This window comes from Hyperoodon ampullatus (assembly GCF_949752795.1).
Source record: "Hyperoodon ampullatus genome assembly, chromosome: 4".
NCBI lineage: Eukaryota > Metazoa > Chordata > Mammalia > Artiodactyla > Ziphiidae > Hyperoodon > Hyperoodon ampullatus.
Window position 1 is genome coordinate 63222181 of NC_136917.1, and position 14232 is coordinate 63236412.

The window sequence follows — 14232 nt, forward strand, 5'->3', positions numbered from 1 at the left end:
ATGACACTCTGTGTCACCCAGTGGCAGCGGGCTGGAGTCCTGAGCTCTTCTTCACCTTGCCTACGTGTAGCCAGGAGCCCAGCAATACCGCATGGGCCGGGCGGGGATGCTGCCGCAGCAGGGATGGTGCCCAGGACCTGGTGTGGTCCTTGTGGCCAGAGCCATGTAAGGAATCCTAATGTCCTAGGCCAGCACAGAGGAAAGACAATAGTGTGGAGTTCAAAACTCTCTTTATATTAAAAATAAAACCACAACAGAGTGGCAGCCTCGAGGGTCTGAGACACTCAGCAGAGATTGGAAATGGCAGTTGTGACTGGGCTGAGGCCTCGTGGGCAGACCAGAGCAGGGCCCAGGACAGGGGTAGGGGGTGACTTAGGAGGCCAGTACCCCCATGCGGACCACCTCCTCAGCCCCTGCTTCCCGGGGACCCCGCTGCACCCCGCTGTCCTCGGCCTCCACATCTGAGTCGCTCATCTCCCCGTCAGAGAAGTAGCCATCAGTCTCGGTGTCAAAGTGTAGGCTGACCTTTGGCCTCTCGGCCACAGCAGAAGGCGGTCCTGTCCCGGCATCAGGCCTGGCACTTGGCGATCTCCGGGTCCCCCTGCTCTCGCGGGGCGGCCGGAGCCGGCCTGAGGGCTTGGGACTCGCCGTAGGGCCAGGCACTTGGACATTCGAGTCGGCAGCCGCTGGGGCTGCCTCGTCCGGGGTCTCGGGGGCCAGCGGTGGGGGGCTCTCGGGAGCTGCTGGGATGGGACAGTCCTCGGCTGTGGGACTGGATGGCAGGTGAGAAGGCGTTCGCCGTGGTGGCTTCCTGGCAGGTGGCCCCTGACCCCCCTTGCCGCTGCCAGCATCCTGGCCCCAGGGCTTCTTGGGGGTTTTGTCTGGAGTCGTCCGTGAACCGGGCCCATCCTGCGGCGGTTTCTTCTTGGCAGGCAGGCGGGTGCGGCCACGGGTCTTCCTGGCAGGGTCGCCAGGTCGCAGTGAGGGGTCCCGCATGAAGCTCAGCAGCGTTTCCTCGTCCTGCAGCAGCTCCTCCGACAGCAGCCCCGGCGCAGGGTCCTCGCGATGCCCATTGTTTAACGACCACTCGCTCATGGCCATGTTCTCTGCCGTGATCTGCACCGACTGCGCCAGCCAGCTGTTGAAGAAGGTGCCGTCGATGGGGAACGAAGTGGACAGGCCTGGCCGAAGGGAGAAAGAAGGCAGGTGAGATGCCAGCAGGTGTGTGTCCCACTCTCCTTCAGGAAGCCCTCTCTGACCCTCCCCTGCACACCACCGTGCCTTCCTCCCTCTTTCCCTCTGTGCTAGACCGTTGAGTTATCTTGTTTCGTCCATCCATCCTGCCAACACCGCCAAAAAGCAGGCTCCGCACCAAATACCCCTCTCCCCAGAAGGACGTCCTGCTCCTGGGACAGGCTTCACAGTTTGAGAAGCAGAGCGTAAAGTGAAAATGTGGGCTCCCTGTTCAAAAATTGTTAAGAATTTCAAAGTGGCAACAGCAGAGCATGAAACCAAGCGAGGGCCCTTCGAGATTGCACAAGGTGGACGCCCAGGCCTGCCCATCACCCTGTATCCTGGGGGCATAAGGGATGGAGGAATGGAGGAAAGCGCCCTCAGGCCACCAGGGGGCACTAGATTTTCACGTTGTCACTTCTCAGAGCTTCCAAAGCGGGTAACTTGGATATGGGCGTCGGGCGTGAACCAGACAGCAAGGTATATCTGGGTAGAAGGTCCCTTTTGGATGTCAGGGCCAGCTCCAGCTATGGGCCCTCCCTCCTTTACTGAGGTCTTGGGAGGCAGCAGCTGGTGAGACTGGGCTTCCCATTAGATACCAAGTTGTTTCCTTCCTGAGACTGAGGAAAATAAAAGATGACCTGGGGCTTCTACACTAGAGGTGAGGTTGGGAAGGGGACACCACCCCTGCCCTGAGAAGTGCTCTAGAGGAAGCATGTGACATCCTAGGAGACAAAGCCCAAGGCTGAGGGTCCCTCTAGGACTGCTGTGCTTAACGGGGCAGCAGTAAATAGGTCTGTGACAATGAGATGGGCTGGGCCAGGGCCACTCCTATGGGTCTCTCTGGGTGGCTCTCGGAAGATTTGCTGGGGCTGAAGGGAGGCCCATTTGAGAACATTCTGGCAGAGGGGGACAGGGACAGAGAATTATGGCAGGCCCTCACCTCCCAGCATGATGCTGGGTTCCTGGAAGGGCCAGGATGGCCTAGCAGTCCCTGAGCTCTTGGGCCCAGTCTCCAGTCTACAAAAGGGGAACTCTCAGGATGCCAGATCCCAGTCTCCTTTATGGCTGGAAGGAGTGCGTGGGCAAGCAAGGGCCTGGCTACCCCTCTCGGGCGTCCCACTCTGCAGCAGGGATGCTGGTGGTCCCCATGGCCTTTCGAGGGGAGCTGCAAGTGGAGTGATGGTATGAGCCTGGCTGTGTGCGCCAGGCCACTCACCAAGCTGCCCCAGGACTGAGTCGGACCCTGCCTTCACTTTCTCTTTCTTCTCGGGGCTGCCCTTCGGACCCTCGCGGCCTTTCCTTTTCGAGTCGCTCTTCTTGCCCTTTGCTCTCCTCCCAGACCGCTCTGCGTCAGGGAAAGAGAGAGCAGGAGGGAGATGGTTACCCCAAGCAGCCCGGCCGGAACTAAGACCACTGTGTGGCACCCAAGGAGTCCTCCCCATCAGCCAGTGCCTTGCCTTCTGGGTCACCTCCTCCTGCCTCTGTGGTCCAGGCTCTGAGCCATGTGGGACCTGGGATAACTGGGGCTCCAGTGAGTCGGGGAATAGCTAGTGTGGGAGACAGGGGTAACTGCCCTTGAGGGGCTTGGTGAGGGGCACAGGGCCACGAGGAGGGTGGAAGACTGCTTTGTAGGACCTGGACTGCAGTTTGATCTATATGGCCTAAAGATCTCAGGACAGAGTCCTGGTGGGTGGGAAGGCTGGAGGTGAGTGGACAGGGCAGGGCCTTAAATGCCAGGCCAAGGAGCCAGACCTGAAGGCGGACAGGACACTCTGAGGAGTCAAGAGCCTTGGGTTCCACTCCTGACACAGCGGTCAGCGCCCTTGAGCAAGTCCCCTGCCTTGCTCTCCTGGTCTGCTGTGATGGGAGACTCAGGGTACACACCTGGCCCTCATATCATTTTAGTCCATGACCACATGGGTCTGGGGAGCCGTAGAACACAATGGAGCAGGGGAGGGACATGTTGTGGTGGGGAGCTGCCAGGAACCTTCTCCCAGCTTCTCAGCCAGAGGCTGGAGGGCTTCCTGAGTAAGCGTTTAAGAGAAGGTTGAGGAGTGTGGCCCCAACTCCGGGAATCTCCCCAGTCTGCTGTTAATTCCCTGTGTAACCTCAGGCCAGGCCTCAGTCTTCTCATCTATCACATGGGACCAGTGCCTAGATACTTCAGAGAGAGGCTTCTCAAGTCTCCCACTGCCCTCACCATGGTCTGAGCTCCTTCCAAGGGCACAAGACCTTGCACATCTGACCCTGGCAACCCCTCGGCCTCACTTCAGACATTTTCCTTCTGCCCTAGTTGCAGATATGCCAGTTTCCTTCTAGTTTCTCTAACAAGACAGCTCTGGCTTCCAGGTCTCCAAATATGCCATTTCCCTGCCCTGTCCTTCACCTGGTTCAGCTCACAGCATAAATACACCGCCCCTGGGAAACCTTCTCTAGCCCTCTGGCCAGACAGGCCTCAGCAATATGCCTGTAGCCCATGTCTCACCCCACGGGTCAAGCGTCACAACACTGAGGGCATCAGCTTCAAGCAGAGGCAAACTGGTCTTCTCTCCAAATGCCCTGCCCTGACCAAAAGGTGGCCTGTGGCTGCCACTCAGGTCTAGGAGCTGCGAATATCTCCAGACTCAATGCGGGGATGCCGACCCTCCAAGCTCCTGACCATGGTTCTGGAATCCTGTGCCTGTGAGCACTGCACACCTTACCACTCTCTGCTGCCTTCCTGCAGTTGAATGTGTGGCCATAGTGAGTCCTAAGAAGGCTGAGATGTTCCGGCAACACCACCACCGTGAAGCCATCCCTGATACCTCTGTCCCTGCACTGGCACCAACGGCAGCCCCTTGGACGCCACTTTCCTTTGTCTTTCCAGATGGTGAGCTCCACGAGGACAGGGAGCCTGTCCATTCAGTCCATGGCAGGGTGCTCGCAGTGCCCGGCACAGAGCCCAGCATCCTATCTACACTCAATCAGTGCTCGCCGAAGGAACCAACAGATGAGAGGGAGCCTGGAAAGGTTGGGCAGCCAGGAAGCTGCCATAGTCCTTGAGGTACACGGTCAGCCCTGACCTCTACATGGCTGTGACCCACCGTGACCCAGCACCTGTCCTGGGCAGTGCTGGCTTCTGGGGCCAGAGTAGGTGGTGATTCCAAAGCGCAGTTGAGGCAGCCAGCTCTTGGGCAGGGGTGGGGCAGTAGCAGGTTCTCAGTCATTGGCTCTGGTGGTGGCCGGGCAGCTCTCCTCCTTCTACTCCAGGCCCAGCCTGACCCACAGGCTGACCTGGCAGTGGCAGCCCCTGGCTTAAACATCTCTCCATCCAGCTATTTCTGCTGCATACAATTCAACATTAGAGTACCATTTTCTGGGCTAAGCATTGCCTTCCTTAACATGCAAACAGTCCAGGAAGGGCCCTGTTGTCCAGCAATATCCACAACTAATAAGTAAGACCACTGTCAGAGCTTCTTTGACCTTTGATTTCCAGATCTGTTAAATGCATGTGATGGCAAAAGCGTAAGACAGAGGGAAAAAACTGTTGGCCCAGGGCCTGAATCCTATCAGACAGGGTCCGGGAAAACAAATACACAGGTCCTCTTCCACCTCTGGGGCAGCTGCCTTCTTCAGAATCGAAACGCAGGCACACAGGGGTTCAGGGAAGCTCGCCAGCTTGGGCCCTTCCTGCCCCAGCACCAGCACAGAGCCGCTGGGACTTCTGGTCTGTACCTGTTCATGTGCAATTTCCTCCTGAACCACTATGGCCCAGCACTGCCTGAGCACCCTGTGAACCAGAAAGCTCCCCGAGGGCAGGCCCGATGTCCACATTGCATCTTTGGCTCCTTGCCTGCCAACACACACCTAGGACCCCGGCAGGCTCCCGCCTGGGCCTACTAACTGGATACAGAGGGTAGGGGTGGGGGCCAGTGGCCCCCGACCCTGTACACATGCCGCACCAGGCCCCGAAGACGCACATCGTCCCTGGGACCCAGCCCTTTGAGGGCGTGCACAGGAGGGGTGGCAGTGGTGGGCAGGGGGGACGCCTACCTCGACACAGATCCTGTTCAATAAGTTTCATCTGCAGGTGGAATATCTGCTCCTGGAGTTTGCAGATGGCGTGTTTCGTTCTCTCGCGCCTTGTCACCATGTAGCACAGATTTCTAACCTGAGGAAACACAAGAGAGGTTTTCCACCTTACTCACAAGCAACCACCGGACCTCCCAGCTCTGAGGGGCCACCACTGCCTAACCTGCCCAGGACATCTGGGAATCAATGCCCAGGCCCTGAATGCATCCTCAGCCCTGAGCTGCAATACTCTGATCCAAAACATGGGGCCAAGGCTGTGTTTTGGATCAGAGCCAGCAGGGAGAGCATCTGTGGAGCTCAGGCTGGCGACTCTGCCTTCCTCTTCTTGGCCTAAACTTCCGGGCTGAGTCATGCCAGTGCCCAAGGCCCTTCCAACGTGGCTGCCCTGCCCTGTATACACAGTGCCCCAAGGCTTGTGGGGGCTTCGAGAGGTCACCAAGTTCACCCCTTGGCTCCTGTCCAAGGCTTCTTACCATTGAAAAAACTTCAGCCACAAGCACCCGGGCAAAAACCACCTCCTATCCTGAGACACGAATGACCGGCACATGAGTAGAGAGAGCTCCAGCAGAATAGCTCTGAGTGGACAGGCTGTCCCTGATGCACTGGGGTCCAGCCTGCAGCTGGCCCGTGTCCACTTGCTGCACTGGCCCTGAGCCAGGCCCACAGCTGCTCTGGTCAAGGGCCCAAGTGCGCTCGGCCATATTCGCTCGGCTAGAGACAGAACTCCTCAGGGGAAAGGGCAGGGCCTCTCTGACTCCCTTAGGCCAGCTAGGAAGAGCCCCTTAGGGCCTGGGGGAACAGCTTGCTTAGCCCATGGGACAGGGCCCACCCTGTAGCTGGTCTGGAAGCACCTGAAGGATGGGCCACGTTGCTCCCTGGCCACCTGGTACCTCCCTCTGCCCAGCGTGTCGTCTCTCACCGGCTGCTCTCAGGGTTCATCACACCTCTGGGACCAAGACCAGGCCTCCTGCCCATCAGGACACTGCCTTGCTCTGGCACTGTCTTCAGCTTGGGTCACAGTCTCCAGCAGCTACAGGGACAGCTAGCCAGAAAGTGCGGAACTGGAATACTGGGTCCCACCAGATTCTACCTCCAGCTGGGTTCCGTCTTCAAGGCTGAATTCAGTCTTCATATCCTTAAACTGCCTGGGCATGACTTGAGAGTTCCAGAGCCCCTGCCTGTTGTCGTGACCATCACTTCTACTGCCCTGGGGTAGCCATTATCAGATCTCTGCTGGCGTGGGCCTCCTCCTCTCCTTCCTGAGCCTAGCCGTGAAGGAGACCCCGGAACACCTGAACCAGGCTAGCAGGCCTCTGGAGAACAGGTTCTGCACGGACTCTCAGCAGCACTCCGCACTCCAGCCTAGACTGTGAACACCAGGCTCTCCTGTGGCCAGCACCTCCACAAGGGGCAGTCACCTGGCCCAGCCTGCCCTTGCTCCAGCTCACTGGCACTGTCTGACTTCCTCGCAGATCCTGGACTCCTCCCACACATCCCTAAGCACAGGCTTGTGTTGGGCCCTGGGCTCAGCTACGAGCAGTGCCACCAGGGCCCCTTTCTTCTGAGAGCTTGCTGCCCAGCAGAGCAGAGAGATGCTGACCAAGTACTGACCCAGGCAGCCCTGACCCAGACTTGGGGGTGGTGAGAAGGTTCCCTGGAGAAAGGGGCAGATAGGCCAGGTGGGAGGTGATCACAGAGGGGCACAGGCTGAAGACAAGAACCCAGAGTAAGGCCAGGTAGGGGAGAGGAGAGCAAGGCCTTGTGGCTAGAGTGTCAGGCTCTGAGGCCTGACTGAGCCAGGTCAGGGGGAACTGTGGAGGCACTTGGGTGGTGGTGGGGACCAGGGAGCAGGGATGTGTAAGTGCTGAGACCCAGGAGTCATCCGTACGGACCCAGCCCCTCCTCATCTGCTCCACAGCTGATCCATCAGCATGTCCCATCAGTCCTTCCTGGTGAACTTTTTTCTTTTTGGCCACCCTGCACAGCCTGTGGGATCTTAGTTCCCCAACCAGGGATCGAAGCCGGGCCCATGGCAGTGAAAGTGCGGAGTCCTAACCACTGGACTGGAATACCACAGGGAATTCCCGTTCCTGGAGAACTTGACTCCCTCCCATCCCAACAGCTCCCTCCACCTCCTGGACACCCCCATCATCTTCACCTGGACGGCCAGCTGTTTTCACCTCTCTGCTATCCTGGAGCAATATTCTTGAAATACAAATGTAAATCTTAAAATGTAAATCCTCCTCCCCTTGAAACTTCCAATAGATTCTGCACTGGGTTGAATAGGGCCCTTTCCCAAAATTTATGTCCACCTGGAACCTTGGATGTAATTAGTTAAGATTACACTGGATATGAGTGAGCCCTAAATGCAATGACTAATGTCCTTATAAAAGGCCATGTGAAGACATATTGAGGGAATGCCATGTGATGACAGAGACTGGAGTCATGGGTCTACAAGTCACAGAACAGCAAGGGTTGCCAGAAACCACCAGAAGCTAGGAGAGAGGTATGGAGGATTTCAGCCTCAGAGCCTCTAGGAGGAATCAACCCTGCCAACACCTTGATCTAGAATTTCTGGCCTCTAGAACTGTGAGAAAACAAATTTATGTTGTTTAAAGCCATGGAGTTTGTAGTACTTTGTTGCAGTAGCCCTAGGAAACAGATACAGTTTTCTTCCTGTCACACTTAAAAAAACCAGAGCCACAGCTCAGAGCCTTGCCCAATTTGACCTCCCACTGTCATCTCACAGTCTATGTCCCACAGTTCTCCAAGCTCCAGCTGCACTGCCCTCCAGTCCCCTTCTTTCTGTGTCCAGCCCACTTCTGCCTTGGGGCCTTGATATACATTCAACTCTTGGCCCCAAATGCTCTTCAGCCCTCTCTTCCCAAGGCTAGACCTCATCCTTCAGGTCTTGGCTCAAATATCACCTCCAGAGGGCATTCCTGTCCACCACATCTAAGCAGCCCAACCTTATTCTCCTCATATCCTGGTTTCTTTCCTCCTGGCAGTCATGTGGCCAAGTACGCATGGGGACAGTAGGGATGAAGAGAGGTGGATGGATTCGTGGCTACTTTGGAGGCCTAAGAACAAACCATTCAATATTTCCAGCCTAAAAACAGATCAGCCAAGGTCTACTTCCTATTAAAATACAGATGTGGGGCTTCCCTGGTGGCGCAGTGGTTGAGAGCCCGCCTGCCGATGCAGGGGATACAGGTTCGTGCCCCGGCCCGGGAAGATCCCACATGCCGCGGAGCGGCTGGGCCCGTGAGCCATGGCCGCTGAGCCTGCGCCTCCGGAGCCTGTGCTCTGCAATGGGAGAGGCCACAGCAGTGAGAGGCCTGCGTACCGCAAAAAAAAAAAACAAACCCAGATGTAGTTTCTTTTTCTTTCTTTCTTTCTTTCTTTCTTTCTTTTTTTTTTTTAATCTTTTCGAAACACTAGAGCAAGGTTTCTCAAGGCAGGCTCAAATGAATTACTGGCCAAGATTACCCCCAAATCCCTGGAGTGGCTGGTTAAAAATACAGATTCCCAGGCTTGGGGGAATATCAAACTCTCTGGAGGCGGGGGCCCTCAAATATACATTTTACATAGCACCATGGAACCTGAGAACTACTGTCCTAGGCCAAGGGCCTCCAAAGTGAGCTGCATGGGCTATTGATTTTGACAGCTCATCACAGTATAGGAAGAAAATATTAGAACTTCTAGTGTTTGGGGGGTTTTTTTGGTCCTATTAGAAATTCTGATTAGGTTTGCTTTTATAATATACCATGGAAGATATAAATGAGATACTAAAAATACAATATATTGGAGGTAAATGCTCAATTTTCTTTCCATGATAAGAGTACATACATTACACCATCACTAATGTCTGGAGATTCCTGCTACGGAAGATTCTGTGAGAATCCCAATGGTGCCAACATTCTTTGGTTGGTACTTTGGTCACATTGTGACCCTTTATTCCCACTTCACCCTGGAATCATCAATTACTTCTCTAATTTCTCCCAAGATTCTTGGTAATATAGCTACATGTTACTGAATGTTGTAAAATTCCTCTTCCATGATGGCTTTTGGGCAAAACTATAGATACCACCTTAGAAGCCCACCCAGGCTATCGGACTCCTTACATTGTTTTTTTCTTATTATAAAGACAAAATGTTCTCTTTAAAAAAAAAAAAAAAAATCAAAGAGTACAAAAAAGAATCAAGTGGAAAAGTCCCCCTAAACTAGAGCAGGGATCAGTAATAAAAGCAGGTTCTACTTTTTGATAAAATTGTTTTGATAACAGCAAGTTTTGCAAAGAGAACCTGGATGTGGGCTGAGGAGAGGAGAGGGGCAGGATGGACTCCCAGCCAGTTATCTTGAGCTAGAATGGACCAGTGTAGGGGGCATTCATGGAGCCTGGGGAGGTTGTGGTGGGGACAGGGCATACTGGGCATGAGATGCTGCAGCTGGGGAGGGAGGTGTGGGCTGGAGCCAGCCTCCTGATGGGGAGTAAAGCTGTGGAGCAGACACGCAACGAGAGGTCAGACCTGGTGTGGTGCATGATCACTGGGACCAAGGAGGACTCAGAGAGGGAGCAGAACTGGGGTGTTGGGGGGAATCTGGTCAGAGCATCCACAGGAAAAGTGTTTCAAGACCAAGGGCATGCTTGACTGTGGCAACCACTGCTGAGAAGGCTGGGGGATGAGGATGGAGAAATGGGAGATGGAGGCTGTAGGTGGCCCTGGTGGAAGGTTCTGGAATATGGTGGTGGCAGGAACCTAGGCAGAGTGAGAAGCAAGGAAGTAAGAACAGTGAGGGATGACTGAAAAGGAGAGAGAGTAACGAGGGTGAGAAACCCATGACTAGGGGGACACGGGGAGGGAGGACTTGCTTTTGAAGATGGGAGAAGGTAAAATGAATTCGGACACTGGAGGAATCCTGGAGATGGAGAGGCGGTGAAGATAAGATAGATACTCCTGTGCTGCGGGGTGTGGGCTGCAAAGAGATCCCTGGGGGGCGGGGAGGGGAGGACATGGGAGAAGAGGGCAGAGAACGGGTACAGAGGGCACCACCGGGCAAGGAGTTGGAGGGTTCTGGTCTGAGGAACAGGAGGTGAGGTCTGCTAAGAGACGGGGGAGCCCTGAGGGAGGGGGGCAGGGGTGGAGACAGGTGGTAATGGGGGAGCCCAGAATGCTGCTGGCTAGTGTTCCACCAAGGCTGGCTGGCAGGCACCCTGGGGGGCTCACCTGCTCACTGCTATAGGATCGCTCCTGGTGGGCTGAGTGCCTCCTACTGGGCGAGGCTCTGCCCGGGGTGTGGTCTTTGCACAGGTGCAAGGGACTGGCAGTGAGCTAATGCCACATGGGGTGGAAGTGAAGAAAGCAGGGGGCAGTGAAGGAGGAACTGAGCAGGGAGAATGGGAGGCTATGGTGAAGAAGGGGGATTGGGGATTCGGGGCTACTGACCCGAAGCAGTTGGAGGGGGTGACAGGGTTTGAGTGGGTGGAGGGGCTAATGGGTTGGAAAAAACCCTAGAGTTGGGAGCCATGGGGTTGACGAGCTGGAGGCTGGAGGGCACGGCTGCCCGGGACAAGACAGGCTTTGGTGGGAGGTCAAGGAGACACAGCCCAGCAGTGAGGACAGAGTAACGGGGTGTGACAAGTGCCGAGGAAGCAGGTGGCGAGTGTGGGGAGGGCAGGGCCTTCCTCTCCTGGAGAGAGCTACGGGGAGTTCCTACATGTCCATCCCCTGGGGCCTGTGTGTCTGGGAGCTGCCCCTGCCCTCTCGCCTCCTCTCAGGCCAGGTTAAACCTTCAATAAACTCCTGGTAACCAGATCCAGAGCCACAGGCAGTGAGGCCCCACGTAGCCCAAACTACCAGCACGGTTGCTAGGGGACACCAACCGGTGTTTGTTGGGCTGATCGCTGATCATCAGAGCTGCAATTTTTTTGTCAGCTGTGAATAACTCTGGGAGGCTGTAGTGGCCATGCCTTCCTGTGCCGCCTGCCACAGCTGAGGCCTAAGGCTGAAATTTTAGGAGAGCACATCTTCTAGGCTGACCGTAAAATGGGATTTCATGCTGGTGGTAGCATGACCCCTGCTTCTCTCAGCAAAACTCCTGCCTTGGGAGGCACATCAATCAGGGAGGATGCATGATTCCTGGGCCTTAGCACTGGGCCTGCCCTTTCTGTCCTCCCTGGAGCCCGCCATCTGAGCAGCCCACCCTTCTAAGAGACAGAACAGCAACAATAACCACCACTAACAATGGACGGTAGTGTGCTAAGCTCTATCCCCCATCTTTCCTGGGATCTAAGGTCAGCTAGATCCTTATTCCCATTTTACAGGCAAGGAAACTGAAACTCAGGGAAGTAGAAACTATAACTGAGAAGGCACAAAGCTGGAAGTGCTGGAACTGAATGTAGACCCAGGCTACACACAGCCTCAGTCTCAACCCCTGCCTTGAATCCTCGATGGATCCAGCCCAAGCTGGCGTGGTGCCCAGAGACAGGCTGGATACTCTTGACTGTTGGCACAGGGTCATGGTCAGAGACTGGGCCTGCTGGCCAGGCCACTAACAGTCATGGGTCTTTGCAGGAAGCCTCCCCCATGGCACAGTTCTCGGCCCTGTTCACTCACTCAAGTCACCAACGCATGGCCGTGAAAAGATCTGAGGCTGGACTGGAGGGGGTCAACTGGCGCATGGCTGTAATGACTTCCTCTCCTCAGCCTGCCAGGGCTGTGCACTCCCTGGCCTTGCACTCAGCTGGTGCCCTTCAGCCCAGCCTGGAGGCTGCTGGAGAAGCAGCATTTTGACAGGGCCCTCCTGAGCCCTAAGAAGCTGTACAGACTCCAAGGCTGGCCCTGCCTCCTCTTGCTGGGGAAGAGTGGACCAACTCACACCTGACTTTGGAGGGCTTTGTGCCTCAACCAAAGGGGTCTGTGAGGCACAGACCCAGGAGCCCCAGAGCTACCTCAGTATCCTAGCCCATGACAACCTCAGCCCCTGGCTTCACCTGTACCAGTTGACAATAGGGTCGAGAGGTCGGGGGACTGATAAGAGGGTACTTTTGCCCAGGAAATGTACAGAATAGAGAATAAGCCAACAACTCTCTGACGAACTCCTCCCCTATTCAGGCCCCAATTCAACTCGACTCTAGAAAACTCACATTCCTCCAAGGCTTTCTTCACCTCTCTGAGTCCACCTTCCCCATCTGTTCCTTAAGGAGGGCACTATCAACCTCTCATCTCTTTTTCCAGGATGATGGTTCAATAGGTGAGCCCGTCCCCTGACCTCTCCACGCAGCCTAGCCAGGGCCAGACTTGTGGGCTGAGCAGCACAGACCAGGGAGGTCAGATGTGATGAGTCGTTTGGAAACAGGAGGGCTAAAAGCAGGGTGTCTGTACTCAAGATCCTGGGGGTGGAGACTCGAGGGTGGCCTGAGGACAAGTGTGGAAGCAGCTTTGGTCTCAGAAGGATTTGTACCTGATGGCCCTGGGAGACAGGAGGCTGGGCTACCCAGGAAGCGGTGACTGCAGCGTAGGTGGCCCTGCTCTCTGTCCTGGCTGGAGCCGTGGACATTTGGTGATCCCCCTGCCCCCTACCTTCTGACCTGGTGGCAGGCTGGCTGCCAGGCAGTAAGCTCCCTCCCAGGCCAACAGGGTCATTTCCACGTGACCAGGCCTCAGGGCAGATGCGTGGGGTGCAGGAGGGTGGAGAAGCCGGGTCCAGTTTCAGAGCCTCCACCTCCCCCCTGCCCCGCCCCGCCCAGCCCACAGCACAACATCTGCTGAACTGCTCTAACCATATTCTACAGACTCGCCAACTGAGACGCGCCTAAGCAAAGCAGCTTGCCTTAAGTCACACAAAGCCCCCTTGATGCTTCCACCCCGGCTGTTTCCCAGCATGGCCTGGGCAGCGGGCGGGCATGTGAGTCTGTGTCCCCCTGACGTGACCCCTCATACTCCGAATCCTAGAACTGAATGTCCCCCAGAGGAGAGGCCAGAACAGCACCTGGGGTTCAGAGGACTGGATCAAGGACTTGGGACACCCTGCTTCATCCTTGGGGTGCCCCCAACTTGGGGGGTGGTACTTTATCAGCTGGAGGAGTCAGGGGAGGGGTACCAAAAAAGCCAAGTTCGAGGGCACACTCCACAGAAGGCAGGACTCTTTTCCCTTCTTTCTGGGAGGAACAGCAGGCGTTAGAGGCTTTGGGGGGCCTCCATGCTCTAGGAAAGCAACTCTCACTGGTCCCCAACCTCCACGGCCCAGCCCAAAACCAAGGTGTCTGCACATCTTCCTCATCTCACTCAGCCCCCAAAGCGATGCGCCTGGACCAAGGCAAGATCACCTGCCTCCCAGGGCACAGCTGAGGGCTTTTGGCCAACCCACTCACTCCATCTGGGCCCTATGATTCCACCTCCAGGGTGAGCATTTGGAATCTGCAGCCACAGCAGGAGAGTCCCCACTTAAAACACTTCGGCAGCTTTCAGACACACTTTGGTCCACCCACCCAGCCCCATCCTTCCACTCCACACAGGCCGCAGCTGGTCTCCAGCCCGTGCCTCTGCTCACACTGTTCCCTCTATCCAGCACCCCCAGGCGCTGCACTCTCACCTGTCTTCCCTGCTTTGGCCCAGAACGTGCTTATTACACTGATTCAACTCACTTGTGATTCCCAGCTCCTCCCCTGCCTCCGACTCTAAGCAAAGCGCATGTGTTGGGACCAGGCAGGGCCCACAGAGACCACCAGGAGTCAGAAGCTTGGGTCCTTGCCCCAGCCCTGGTGTTTCCCAGCCTCACAGTCCTGGCAGGGGCCCCACCCTTCACCAGGCCTGCAAAAGGGCTGGGACGAGAGGGACTCAGAGACCCCAGAGCTGGATCCTCCCCTGTTCTACAAACTCTCAGTTACCCCAACCCTGTCTGAGACCCCGAGGCCCTCGGCGC

General features: G+C 56.1%; 1 protein-coding gene across 2 annotated transcripts in view; it reads right to left on the minus strand.

Moving 5' to 3' along the window:
* Positions 1-213: 213 nt before the first annotated feature.
* Positions 214-14232, minus strand: part of JADE2 (jade family PHD finger 2) — a gene marked incomplete at its 5' end in the record, with an annotated part of 46806 nt that continues 32787 nt past the window's right edge. The window contains 3 exons of one of the 2 annotated variants that reach the window (XM_079702558.1): positions 214-1181; positions 2453-2581; positions 5269-5386. In XM_079702558.1, the coding sequence (XP_079558684.1) occupies positions 373-1181; positions 2453-2581; positions 5269-5386 (1056 nt within the window). In that variant the 3' untranslated portion in view covers positions 214-372. The remainder of the gene's footprint in view (positions 1182-2452; positions 2582-5268; positions 5387-14232) is intronic. The other variant, XM_079702559.1, reaches the window with a different exon arrangement.